Source organism: Nannospalax galili, unplaced genomic scaffold, assembly GCF_000622305.1.
Source record: "Nannospalax galili isolate Female #2095 unplaced genomic scaffold, S.galili_v1.0 scaffold2927, whole genome shotgun sequence".
Classification (NCBI taxonomy): Eukaryota; Metazoa; Chordata; class Mammalia; order Rodentia; family Spalacidae; genus Nannospalax; species Nannospalax galili.
The window spans coordinates 39,413-53,755 of NW_008355812.1; the positions used below are offsets into that span (position 1 = coordinate 39,413).

The following is a 14,343-nucleotide window of genomic DNA, read 5'->3' on the forward strand; positions in this document are numbered from 1 at the left end:
GTCACCGACCAGTACTGAGAAGCCAGACTGTGGCCATTTACACAAAGTTTAACAGCCAGGAAAGTGACACGTGGAGGTCCGGGGGGCGCCCAATGCTCAGCACCTTGCAGGTTGAGAACACAAACGGGTGTGTGTCCCTTCTGAGGAAGACTGACTTCCACCTCCTTTCTTTCACTTGTGTGAATGGGAAAAGGCCTACAAAGTTCAAGGAGGCAGCTGGACTCCAAAATCCTCCTGGGCTGGAAGCAGGCAGAGATATCCACTCAGCTCAAACATAGTCTTCCTTTCATAAAAAGATGGATGGCTCAGGTGAAAACAAGAACTGGATGATGGCACTGGGAGTCACGGAGCAATGTGCTGGTGCTGTTGTGACCAGTGCATACATCTACACCAGAAGCACCCGACTTCCTCCTCCCTGCCAGTAACCACAGCAGACAGTGCTCTCTGCCCATCACACCTGTGTCCTTTGTCCTTTCTGTCTCCTTCAGGTATCATCTCCCTCACCGCACACCTGCTTCCTCCCACCCAATCTCTCTCTCCCTTTCTATTTTTTTCTGAGGGGCTCAGGATGGAACCCAGGGCTTCAACCATGCTAGGCAAGTCCTCTATGATTGAGCCACACCCCAGGCAGCCTCTCTCCTGATGGGGTAGACCCCTGCCGGCCGCCTCTCTCCTGATGGGGTAGACCCCTGCTGGCCTCCTGACTTTGTCTTTTCCCATCAAGGTCCCCATCCCACAACCACAAGAACCAGTATGCGTTTGTGTCTCATCCCACCCAGAACCATCACACGGCCACAGCCTCTTTCAAGCCAGAGACTGAGTCCCACAGACACAGTATCATTTAATCCTCACAACAGCTCTATGAGGTGGTGATTAGGGTGCACCAGAGTCTCCATGGGGAAAAGTCCTCTGTCTGGAGTTATCCAGGGTCACCTGGCTGAGGATGCAGGTGACTGGACTCCCAGACACACTGCCCCTGACCAGGCAGCCTCTCTCCTGATGGGGTAGACCCCTGCCGGCCGTCTCTCTCCTGATGGGATAGACCCCTGCCGGCTGCCTCTCTCCTGATGGGGTAGACCCCTGCTGGCCTCCTGACTTTTGTCTTTTCCCATCAAGGTCCCCATCCCACAACCACAAGAACCAGTATGCGTTTGTGTCTCATCCCACCCAGAACCATCACACGGCCACAGCCTCTTTCAAGCCAGAGACTGAGTCCCACAGACACAGTATCATTTAATCCTCACAACAGCTCTATGAGGTGGTGATTAGGGTGCACCAGAGTCTCCATGGGGAAAAGTCCTCTGCCTGGAGTTATCCAGGGTCACCTGGCTGAGGATGCAGGTGACTGGACTCCCAGACACACTGCCCCTGATACCACCTCTTCCCATCTGCAGGGCACTGGCATTTCCATTTAGAAATTCACCTGCCCCTCTAGTTACCTGATCCCCCTGATGCAGGGGAGAATATAGACTTCAGCAACTTGCCAGTGCCCACACTGCAGGCAGATGAACGCCTCTTATCCGTGCCTCTGGTATGACATCTGGTGCTCAGTTCCATGTATCCCCAAGGATGCACACCCCCCCATACAGTAAATTTTGCAAGAGGTCCCCTTTGAGGTAGAAATGGGAACCTCACAGCACTCACCTGAGCTATCAAGTCTCCATTTTCCGCATGGACCATGACCACAGCTCCCAGCCCCTTAAGGAAGGTGAAGGCTTCATAGAGCTAAGGAAGGAGAAATGGGGCTGGTGAGAATGAAGCCGCAGTAAGCAGCTCCTGCATTTACAAGGCTCCGCTCACACCCATAGCCATCCTGCAGCCTCTGCAGACCTCAGGGGTCACCACCTTCCACTTCAAAAGGCAGGCAGCTGGGGGGGGTCAAACTACCCAAAAGTGCAGGGTGGCAGGGTGACGCTCCCATCTCCTCCGCTTCTCTTTGGGTGCAAACTGCCCACGGGGGGGGCTGCTTTTAGATGTGGACTGTAGGTGGGGGAGGCACGAAGCACTTTAGGGGACCCCCACCCAGAGGCCACTGGCTGACATCTGCTCCAAGGCCTCCATAGACCAGTGTAAGAAAGAAATGTGTAAGTCACAATTCTGCCCACGTACTACACAATACTGCTTCCAAGAACCAACTTCCGACTTCTAGAACACCCTCCGTGGTTGCATCAAAGGCCCCACGCATCCTGAGTAAGTTATCTCTATGATCTGAAGTGCTTCTTTAAAGGGCAGGACAAGGAGAGGTCCTCCCACTATCTAGGTCTGTGTAGTGGCCAATGAGTGTTTCCAAACAACCGTGTGGCCCCACTATGTGCCAACACAGTCCTAGCATTTTCAACTGTGCTAAGTCACTCAGTCCTCTGACAACCTCGATAAGGCAGAGGATATTATGAGGCTCAAGCCCAGAGAGGGTGGAAAGATGTCCCAAGCTGCACAGCAAGCAGCAGGTATGGCAGGCCCGCACCAGCATCCACAGTCTCCTCTACCATACTAACACACACAGACGAGGGAAAGGGGAAGGAGCTGCGCCAGGGCTCCAGTGGGGAGGAGGTGGGCAATGGAAAGCAAGTCCACAGGTGTCTTATCTCTTCACACCCAAGGCTGGAGATTTCTCTGATGAGGAAACTTGGCTTGTCTGATGTCTTCCATGTGTTGAAGGCTCCCTCTGCAGAGCCAATGAATGCAATGGTTCCAATGTCACCTGTGCCCCAGAACCAACGGTTTGGCTTTCAGGAAGTAGGTATGCCTAAGGCAGCTCCCAGATCTATGTTGAGCTCCAAGCAGCTACGTGTTAATGAGCTGCCCAGGGAATGCTGGGAAAGAGCCGTGCCAGGGATCCCAGACTCCGACCCCAATCTCCCTTCAGGAAGGAATGGAGGTCCAGGAGGAGCAACGGTCGCGCTGCACTCAGTCCTGGGTGTGGACCTGAGCTCGGGCTTTGAAGCTTGCCCCTGTCTAGCCGAGCTGACCCTGGCTGACATGGGTAGGAAGGAGAAGGTTGACTCAGGGCCTACCTGGCTGTCAGACATTTGATACAGGTCCTTATAGGCCATGTAGACTTGAAAAGAATTGATGCCTGTTTCAAAATAAAAACAGAGAAAAACACGCTTAAGTAGAACATGAATCCAATAAATCAATGATCAAATGTAGCAACTGTCAGAAAAGAGGGTGTCGAGAGGTCCACAGTGGGGCACCACACCTCGCTGGGGGCTGGGTCAGTCCCAGAAACCTTCGGGGTGAGAGCACACCTGAGAAGAATCTGAAGGGGAACGAAGGAATCTGGGGGAGGGGGACATGGAACAGGAAGAGGGGGTGGGAACTGTTCAGATGAGGGGAGAGGTAAAGTTCGCCGCACAACCAGTTCAAACCTCACACTCCAGTGCACTGGCACACATGATGTGCAAGCACCACCTCAATCTAGTGCATGGGTCTTCCACAGCTAGGGAGAAGGTGAAGTTCGCCGCACAACCGGTTCAAACCTCACACTCCAGTGCATTGGCACACACGATGTGCAAGCACCACCTCAATCTAGTGCATGGGTCTTCCACAGCTAGGGAGAAAGAACCCAGGCTGAGTGTGGGAAGGGGTTCAAAAAGGTAGAAAGGACAGGACTCGATGTGGGGAGCAGTTCAGGGGTGCAGGAGACAGATGAGGGCTGGTCCTGAATTCCTCCTCAGGTTGCCTGAGGACAGAGGCTAAGTCTTAATGTGTCGTTTTGTCTTACTCATCTGGGACGTGTAATATGTGACTTGGGTTTGCAGATAGAACCAGGAAACTATGGCTGAGGAAAAGAAGAATTTGAGGTGTCCTAGTTTGTCTCTCCAATGCTGTGACAAAACACTCTGACCACTACCAACTTGGGGAGGAAAGGGTTTATTTATCTTACATCTCCTGGGTCACAGTTCATCTGGGAGCCCAAGGTAGGAACTCAGGGCAGGAACCTGGAGGCAGGAGCTAGCGCACAGGCCATGGAGGAATGTTGCTTACTGGGCTGCTCCCCTGGCCCTTGCCCAGCTTGCTCTCTTATCCAACACAGGCCTACCTGCTCAGGGATGGCACTACCCACAGTGGGCTGGGCCCTCCCACATCACTCATCAAGAAGATGCCCCTCAGACATGGCCACAGGCCAGTCCAATAGAGGCAATTCCCCAGTTGAGGCTCCCAGTTGAGTGTCAAGTTGACACTAACACTATCCAGCACATGAGGGGAAAGTATTAAAGGGGATGAAACTTCTTTTATACTGAACAATAATAAAGATAAGCCAAGAGTCCTCTGAACTGTAGAATATCATGGCAACAAAAATTCCTTCTCTCAAAAGAATAGGAAGAGAGCTAGTGAGAGGTCACTTTACTGCCTTAAGTGCTTTGTTAGTTTTTAAAGAAGAGAGAAAAAATATGTAAACCAAACAAGTTTCCAGGACATGCAATTTTAAAGATGAAAATATACAAGTGATCAGAAGTTACAAAAGAGACAAGAGCAGAAATTAAAAATTAGAAGCAGGAGGCAGAACAAGTAAACACACTCCAACACTAGCTTCTGGGGAGAAATGGATAAAGTTACCTCATACCTCAAGATCTCATGACAAATCATGACAGATGTGACTTGCTATCAGTGGAAACCTGCAAGCTAATTATTGGAAACAAAATATAGCCTGGCATAGTGGTGCATGACTTTAATCTCAGCCCTCAGGAGGCAGAAGCAGGCAGGTCTCTATGAGATTGAGTCCAGCCTGGTCTACATAGCAGGTTCCAGGCTAGCTGGTGCTACAGAGAGACCCTGTCTCAAATAAATAAATCAGAAAAGAAAACAAAATGTTAGGGTTTGCATGTGAAATGTCCCCCACAGTCTCCTTTGTTTAACACTTGGAGCCCTGTTGATGGTGCTCTTGGGAGGCTGAGATGAGGCCTGATTGGGGGAAGTGGGTTATTGGCAGGGGGGCTTGAGATTTGTTGACTGACCTCACTTCCTGTCCTTTCCCTGCTTACTATTCTGCTATGTAAATAATTATCACATGTTCCTACCAACCACAGAAGAACCCCCACCATGTCTTTCTCCTCCATGAAGGACCATACCCTCACACTAAGAGTCCAAAGAAACCTCTCACTGCATGTAGCTTCTTTTAGATATTTCATTACAATGAAATGAAAAGGTAAAAGACAAATATGCCTGCAGCAAGTTTAGCAGATTTTAAAATGCTTCTTAGAAAACATCAGACAGCAGTCACTTTGGGGGCAGGAGGCCCAAGGGAGTCTATGGAGAGAAAGGGCCAGGTTCTGGTCTAAGCAGAGCAATCTCATAATAACGCATGTCATATTTTGGTCTGTATGGTTTTTCATGTCTGTGTTTTATCAAGTTTTTTTTTTTTCTTTTTTTTTTTTTTTTGAGACAGGGTCTTCCTGTAATCCCAGCTGACCTGGAACTCACTATGCAGTCCAGGCTGGCCTTGAACTCACAAAGATCTGCCTTCCTCTGCCTCCAAGTGCTGGGATTAAAGGCATGTACCATCACACCAGGCTTTATAAAGGTTTTTATTTTCTTTTTAATTATATATGCATGCGTATATACATATGTGCACATGACTGCAGGTGCCCACAGAAGCCAGAAGAGAGAGTTGGATCTGCTGGAGCTGGAGTCACAGACATGTATGAACCAACCAATACAGGTGCTAGAACCCAAACTTGGAGCTTCTGTAAAATCAGTACACTCTCTTAAATGCTGGGTCATCTCTTTAGTCCCTTATTTCATATTAAAACATTAAAATCAAAACAAAGAAGCAAAAACACTAAAGGTAAACCATATTTTGGGAAATTTAAGAAAAAAGTGCACCTCTAATTTGTGAGATAAGACAAAAATTTGGTGATCAATGAAACCTCCCAGATCCACAAATCCCATAATAGCAGATTTCTCTCAAAAGGACCCTCAGAACACAGCACAGAGTACCTGTCCATAGGATGCAGACTGCATACAGTGCTTATCCACAGAACACCAGTTCTAAAGAGTGTGCTGAGTGCCTATCCATAGCACTGGCTGCACTGAGCACCTGTCCACAGAATAGCAGTTCTAAAGATTTCACAGAGCACCTATCCACAGCACACTAATTCTAAAAACTGCACAGAGCACATATGGGGCTGTCAGCAGACTCCCAATATGCCCTCCAGTTCTGAGGATGTTGGTAAACTTCCTAGTAACTTGGCCAGGTGGTAACCTTGGAAATGGCATGGTGACAATATGAGCCAGACACAGTCCAGGGCTAGGCACCTGGCAGGCGCTAGGCTGAGATGAGGGACAGAGTTCACTGGTTACCAAAGCACACCTGGCTGACCTATATAACAGATAGACATCCAGAAAGTGGGCTGCTCCATCTACCACAGGGACTGGGGTAAAAGAGAGTGAAGGCCAGGCTAGGAGAGGAAGACAGAGAACAGCAGGCTCCCAGTCTGCATCCCTACATACCATCTCTGTTGTTAAGGTAAATCTGAGCTATGTGGCCCAGTTCTCAGGGGTGAGTATCTATAACGGATGAGGAAAGGTGAAATTCAACAGTAACATACGAGTCTGTGTGACAGGACTTGGCACAGTTGTTTTTTTAATTGTTTATGTGTATGAATGTTTTGCCTGCATGTGTGTAAGTGCACCTGTGTTGTGCAATGTCCACGTAGGCCAGAAGAGGGAATTGAATCCCCTGGAACTGGAGTTACAGATGGTTGTTAGCACTGTGTGGTTGCTAGGAATCAAAACCAGGACCTCTGGAAGTCCTGGAAGTCAGTACTCTTAACTGCTGAGCCATCTCTCCAGCCCCAACAATTATGTATCTTAAGAAAACTCAAGAAGAGACTAAACAAGGAACACTTCCCAAACTCCATGAGTCAACATGTCTTTTTCTCACTCGTCAGATCTACACTGAGTAGTTCTAGGTACACAGAGCATCTGAGAAGCTGGAGGCGCATGCTGTGAAGACGGCAGGCAAGGCACTGTTCACAGTCTAGTGGAAAAGACAGGATACAGGAAGTCAGCGGGACAACTTCAGGTCGGAACGGGAACTAAAGAGAAATCTATCAGGCTGAGAACTTATGGAAAATCCCAGACTTTTTCGGACGATCTTAGGACTTGCTTGGATCCGCAAAACGAAGCGGAATTGATGCTGCACAAGTTCTATGTGTAGGCCACGGGGACTTTCAGCTCCCACTCGCCTTCCTGGAACTATTACATGAGGGGACAACTTCAGGTCGGACGGGAACTAAAGAGAAATCTATCAGGCTGAGAACTTATGGAAAATCCCAGACTTTTTCGGATGATCTTAGGACTTGCTTGGATCAGGACTTGCTTGGATCCGCAAAACAAAGCGGAATTGATGCTGCACAAGTTCTGTGTAGGCCACGGGGACTTTCAGCTCCCACTCGCCTTCCTGGAACTATTACATGAGGGAACCCACCAAGCGTGCTGAGAACAGGCCATGGGGACAGCACCATGCCAGCCAGTCTAGATGAAGAAGACAGTTGTGAACAGCTTGACTGCCCAGCTGAGCCCAAACTGAAATGCCCACTAGAAGTGTTCAGAGAAAATAAACAACAGATGATTTTTACTAATTGTGATCATACAACATAAAATTGGCAGCCATAACCATTTCCAGTGAGCAACTCTGGCACTAAGCAATTCCCAGTGGCATGCACTCATGGCCACCATCAATGTCCATGTTCATCTGGTGAACTAGAAGCTCTGACCCCATTAGACACTGGCTCCCTGCTGTGGTCTGAATGGGAGATCATCCTCACAGGCTCACATGCTAGGAGTGGGGCTGCCAGCTGTTGGACTTTGGGATGTGACTGGATCCTGAGGGCTCTGACATAATCCTGTCATGGATTCATGATAGGATGGTGTTATTGGGGAGGGGGCCTAGCTGAAGGAAGTTGGTCACTGGGGGCATCATGATAGGATGGCGTTATTGGGGTGGGGCCTAGCTGAAGGAAGTAGGTCACTGGGGGCATCATGATAGGATGGTGTTATTGGGGAGGGGCCTAGCTGAAGGAAGTAGGTCACTGGGGGCATGCTCTAGGAAGGTGCACCTTATGCCCTGCCCTTTCTGTTCTTCCTGCTTCCTGTCCCCGAGGAGGGGAGCTGCTCTGTTTCACTATCCCTGCCAGGATGTTCTGTCTCACTCTGAGCAAATCGATGAAGCAGCTGGCCCTGGGCTGAAACCCACCAAACTGAGAGCCAGTGTAGATCTTTTCTCCTTCTAAATGGTTTCTAGTTCCCTCAGGGAGCTCATGTCATAGTGGGGAGATGGGGATAGACAGCCTCACTGAGTAACTGAGTAGTCTAACCCTTGATGGAGCTGTGTGGGGACTACTGGGCAGGCAGGAGATCTAAGATAACATCAGAAGGCTTTCCTAAGGAAGCACAGCTCAGCCACAAATGAAAGACTCACTGAGCAGAGGCAGGAGGGTGTTTCCAGGAGGGGAGGTTACAGGAGACAAGGAAGCATTCTATAAAGTTGGTTGGACATTTAGAAACCTGTACAAGCACCTAGAATTTTCCCTGGAAGTTGCCAATCAGGAAAAGGAAAAGGAGGGCTGGAGAGATGGTTCAGTAGTTAGGAGCACTGGCTGCTTTTGCAAAGGACCTGGGTTCGATTCCCAGCACCCACATGGCAGCTAACAACCATCCATAACTCTAGTTTCAGGGGATCCAACGCCCTCTTTGAACTCTGTGGGCACTGTACAACATGGGTGCACTTACATACAGGCAGTAATCAGGAAAAGGAAAAGGAGGGCTGGAGAGATGGTTCAGTAGTTAGGAACACTGGCTGCTTTTGCAAAGGACCTGGGTTAGATTCCCAGCACCCACATGGCAGCTAACAACCATCCATAACTCTAGTTTCAGGGGATCCAACGCCCTCTTTGAACTCTGTGGGCACTGTACAACATGGGTGCACTTACATACAGGCAGGCAATACACTCATAAAACGAAATAAAATATGTTTTTAAATATTTTATTTATTATTTTTAGCCAACACCCTCTTTGAACTCTGTGGGCATTGTACAACATGGGTGCACTTACATACAGGCAGGCAATATACTCATAAAACGAAATAAAATATGTTTTTAAATATTTTATTTATTATTTTTATTTTATGTGTATGCATGTATTATCTTCATGTAGGTGAGTGCACCCGTGTCATGCAATGGTCATGGAGGACAGAAGAGGCTGTCGGATCCCCTGGGACTGAAGTTACAGACAGTTGTTAGCTGCCATGTGGGTGCTGGGAATCGAACCCAGGTCTTCTGCAAGAGCAGTTGGTGTTATCCACTGAGCCATCTCTGCAGCCCCCAAAATAAAATGTTTTAAAAAAAATAAAATAAAATAAAATAAAGGAAAAGGCTCCCCAGTCTCAGGGAACAATGCCACGAACACCAAAGTCCCAGCAAACATCCCCTTCCCAGCAGAGTGTGGCCGTCGCTTGTCCCCGAAGGGCACATGGCTCTTGTGCTCCCTCCATGAGTCTTTTCTTCCCATATTCACACATGGGCTAATAGTTACACGGAAACTGGTTCAGATCATCGTTAGGTGAGAACAGAGAAATCGTAACAGCAGGCTCTCTCAAGTGAGGACTATGTGGGAAGAGGGATTCTGTGCTGTGTGAGTCACAGCAGCTGCCACAGAGGACTGCACTCACACGCCAGGAGGACATGCCTGCACACACAGGGACCCCAAAGTTAGGAGAGGAAAGGAGACAGTTGGATAGTCACACAGGGAAAATTCTGCACAAACTATGAGCAGAATTAGTGATTAAAGAACAGCAATGAAAGCCACAGTGGGACTGGCCCTACAGTTAGTAAGGGCTCACAACCACAGCAACACTCACTGCAGCATGCGGGGGTCAGGGACTCGGATGTGGGCCTACGCTTGCATGAATGGGGGCATCTTCCAAGAAATCAACTGGCCATAAGTATCATGGTCCCTGAAAATGTTAAAACCTTCACATTTTATAATCTCATTTCTAGACATCTAAGAAAATCCTAAGAAAGCCAAACAAATGTTTATGCATAGAGGCATCCACTGAACACAGTTTATCATAAAACAGAAAACTAAATGCTCAATAAAAAGAAAAGAGCAAATGAGCTATTACATTCCATAAAATGAGCTGTTAGAAAGTTACTGATGGAGGGAATGTTACTCATAAAATGTTAAATGAAGAGAAGATTCTGAATTACCACAATCACAGAACCACATAAGAGGAAAAAAGTCACCAAAATAGTCAAGGATTTGGAGGCAATAACACTTAACATCAATGGCACATTGAGATTAGAGGCAGAAACAGAGTGGAGGGAAATATTGTCTTGATTTTCTGATTTTATATACTAGAGTCAATAGTTCTCTTACAGTGAGGAAATATAGTGCTTGTGTTAAGCACTAAAGCATACCCCAGTGCCCCTTGAATTGCCTATATTCCAGGCTCCTCCTCTCAAAGCTCTGGATGGTTCCCTCTGGACTGACCACCCATGTCCAACTGCTGGTCATATCCCTCCTATCTCTGTCCAATTGTGATGGACAACTGAACATGTCTACACTGGGCAGAGTTACCTAGTATGAGGCCAAGTAGGGGAATCAGGTGGACCACAGAGATATATGGCCACATACATTACTCTCAGAGTCAGACAGACAACCAACATTTCAGAATCAAAGAGCAATGGCAAAGGTATACCCAGCAAGACCCAAGTAACGGCTTTAGGGCACTGAAGGGCTAAAGCAACTCTCGTGGACAATGAGGAAAGGGTGTCTGGCTGGGTCTTGAGGGAGAGCAGTATTTGACAGGCCAGGTGGAGAAAGGACATTCCTATGGGGGAAATGAGCTATGCAGAGGCCAGCCATGAGGGGTCGAGAACAGCATCCAGGATGAGGGGTACTCAGGAAGGGTTATGACACAGAAAGGAGTGAGGCTAGACCAGCAGAGGTCTCCCAAGCCAGGCTATGAAATTGGAGCCTAAGGAGAAGACAAACTCCATGAAGAGGGAAACTGTGCTTCCGTCATTGAGCAGAGGTGTGAAGCTCTGAGCTGGGCTCAGTTTAGAAGTAGCTAAGGGGATTTTTAACCCCAGATACATTCTGGGGTCCATTCTTGGCTTTCACTGACCTTTGTCCTGCACCAGCACCTCCAGCTCCTCCCGAACACCATCGTACCAGCTTGTGATGTCCACATGGAGGGAGTAGTCACAGCAAGATTTGGTATCTGCTGCTTCATGCCACTTCTCGAAGGAAGTCAGAAGGCTGGATCCAGGTTCAGGAACAACATGGTCAACTGGGATAGAGACACATGTGTCATGATGCTTAGAACCTGAGTTGTTCCAACAGTGGCCACATCACCTCCCAAGACCATCACCATCATGCCTACCAATAGAACCACCAACACCATCGCCATCACCACCATCATCACCATCATCACTATCGCCATCACCACCACCATCATCCCATCATCCCATTACCACCATCACCATCATGACCACCACCACCATCACCACCACCATCACCACCATCACACCACCACTATCATCACCATCATCATCACTACCACCATCACCACCACCACTACTATCATCACCATCATCATCACCACCATCATCATCACCATCACCACTATAATCACCACGATCGCCCCCATCATCCCTATCCTATCACCTTGTCATAATCATCATCACCACCACCACCACCACCGCTATCCTTTTCTATATCATTCCCAACATTATTATTATTGCTGTCACCAAAATTGTCAGCATCATTGCCAGAATTACCAGCAGCAGTAGCATCACCACCACCATCTTCAGGCTCTGTCACAACTATGCTCCCCATTGTCACCACTGCCACTGTCCACATCCTCCCTGCTCACCAGTTTCTCACTATGCATCAGTACAGGAGCTTACGTCAATGCCCTCATTTAATCCCCACAACCATCCGTGAGGTGAGAATTAACAACCTCCCTTGCAGATGAAGGCCCTGATGCTCAAAGGACGCCGGGTTCATGAAAAGGTCTTAGCAACCAAGAAAAGTGAACTTCGCCATCTCTTTTTCAAAGACTGTCTAAAACATAAAGCAGATCAAAGACAGGCGCCTCCCGTCCTAAACTTCACGTGATGTTACTTACCCTAGTGGCTCTGCCTACTCTGCTCTCCCACCCCACAGCCAGGCATCCACAGACATCAGCACACAAGAGTCTGTCTCTCCTCTCTCATACTCCCCACCAACTACTGCAGATGGTACAGTGCCCATTTCTTTGTGTCTTCAAAACTCCTGGGAAAACCCAGGCCTCACTTTCCACACTCTCTGCCCAGAAAGTGACTTCCTCTCTCTTCAAACTTGTTCTTGGTTGACTTCCACGACAGAGAATCTTCTGGCATTTTCTGGCTCTCTGTCCTGCTTCTTCAGATGTTTTATCTCTTCTTGCAGACCCCTCTTCTACTTTTCCAGAGCCTCCTGCAGCATTGCCCCCCCGCAAAAAACTGGGAACTGCCCAGCTGAGGAGGACTTCAACACCTAACAGTTCTACAAGCCCAGCATCAAAGCCTTCTGAGGAGACAAACCCAGTAACCCACTCTCCTTCTACCAGGCCCTACCTCTTAAAGGTAGGTGAGTTGACGGCCTATATAAAGAGCTTGAGTCCTGCTTGGTGACCTCTCCCCATCACACATGTCCACATGTTCACACCATGAAGCTATTTGCCATGTGTGACTCAGAGGCTGAGAAGAGTCTCTGAATCTCAGACCTTCGGCTCTCCCAAACTATGACCTTAAATAAACATACCCAGCCTCGGATACCTTGTAATAGCAATAGAAAACAAACCAATCCCGAGGCTGTTTGTTATGTCGCATTAGCACAGCATTACTACAGCAAAACTGATTAATACTGATTAATACACACCAATTCCTAGTTATGGCTCTCTGTCCTGCTTCTTCAGATGTTTTATCTCTTCTTGCAGACCCCTCTTCTACTTTTCCAGAGCCTCCTGCAGCATTGCCCCCCACAAAAAACTGGGAACTGCCCAGCTGAGGAGGGCTTCAACACCTAACAGTTCTAGAAGCCCAGCATCAAAGCCTTCTGAGGAGACAAACCTGGTGACCCACTCTCCTTCTACCAGGCCCTACCTCTTAAAGGTAGGTGAGTTAACGGTCTATATAAAGAGCTTGAGTCCTGCTCGGTGACCTCTCCCCATCACACATGTCCACATGTTCACACCATGAAGCTATTTGCCATGTGTGACTCAGAGGCTGAGAAGAGTCTCTGAATCTCAGACCTTCGGCTCTCCCAAACTATGAGCTTAAATAAACATACCCAGCCTCAGACACCTTGTAATAGCAATAGAAAACAAACCAATCCCGAGGCTGTTTGTTATGTCGCATTAGCACAGCATTACTACAGCAAAACTGATTAATACTGATTAATACACACCAATTCCTAGTTATGGAATCCTGAACAAATGAGCTCACTCTGTGCATCTATTTTCCCATTTGTAATAATATCTATGTCATTGCTTTCAAAACCTTAGCTCAAACTTAGTTTCTATTCAAGTATATTCCCAATGTATCCAGGTATGAAGAAGCATCCGACAAATCCAGCCTGAACTTGTTTTGGGTACATGCACAGCAAGGCAACCCGTGTCCTCAGAGTGAACTTTTACAAATATTTGATTTATTATTTTTATTTTATGTATATGAGTGTATTGCCTGCATGTATGTAAGTGCATATATATCATGTAATGCCTGTGGAGGTCAAAAGAGGATGTTGGATTCCCTGGAATAGACAGTTATTAGCCACCATGTGGGTGCTTGGACCTGAACCCAGGTCCTCTGTTAGAGCAGCCAGTGCTCTTAACCACTAAGCCATCTCTCCTACCCCCTCAAAGTAAACTTTTAAAGAGAAAACCCCCTATTTACCATCTTATGTCTGCATAATTGGGTGTGCACATGATTAAAATAGGATGCATTATCGGAAGAAGCACGCACAGTGAAAGTTATGGCCTAATCTATCAATCAAAACAGAGACCCACCTCACCATGCCCTGTAGCAACCAAGCAGGAAGCCCCAAACCATGATCAGGGCCCCTGAGCATCTTCACCCATGAAGCTCACTGGGATCTTGCTGTGGTGTGTTCTGATCTGTTCTACAGCTTTGCTTTAAACAGCTTCTTTGCTACTTTTACAAATCTGTGTGAGCTTTTGTTTCAATTCCAAGAACCTTCAAACACCCACCTGGACCATGAGTAACAATTTTGCCTTGATACACACTGAAGTAAATTTTTTTAGTTCTTTCATTTGTTTTTGTTTGAGACAGGGTCTCCCTGTAGCCACAAATGGCC

General features: G+C 47.7%; 1 protein-coding gene across 1 annotated transcript in view; it reads right to left on the bottom strand.

Moving 5' to 3' along the window:
- The window catches only part of Crmp1 (collapsin response mediator protein 1), a gene marked incomplete in the record, with an annotated part of 69,760 nt that overhangs the window by 29,597 nt on the left and 25,820 nt on the right, over positions 1-14,343 (bottom strand). Inside the window, 3 exon segments of the mRNA XM_017803379.2 lie at positions 1,645-1,725; positions 3,015-3,076; positions 11,132-11,296. Coding sequence (XP_017658868.1) covers positions 1,645-1,725; positions 3,015-3,076; positions 11,132-11,296 — 308 coding nt within the window.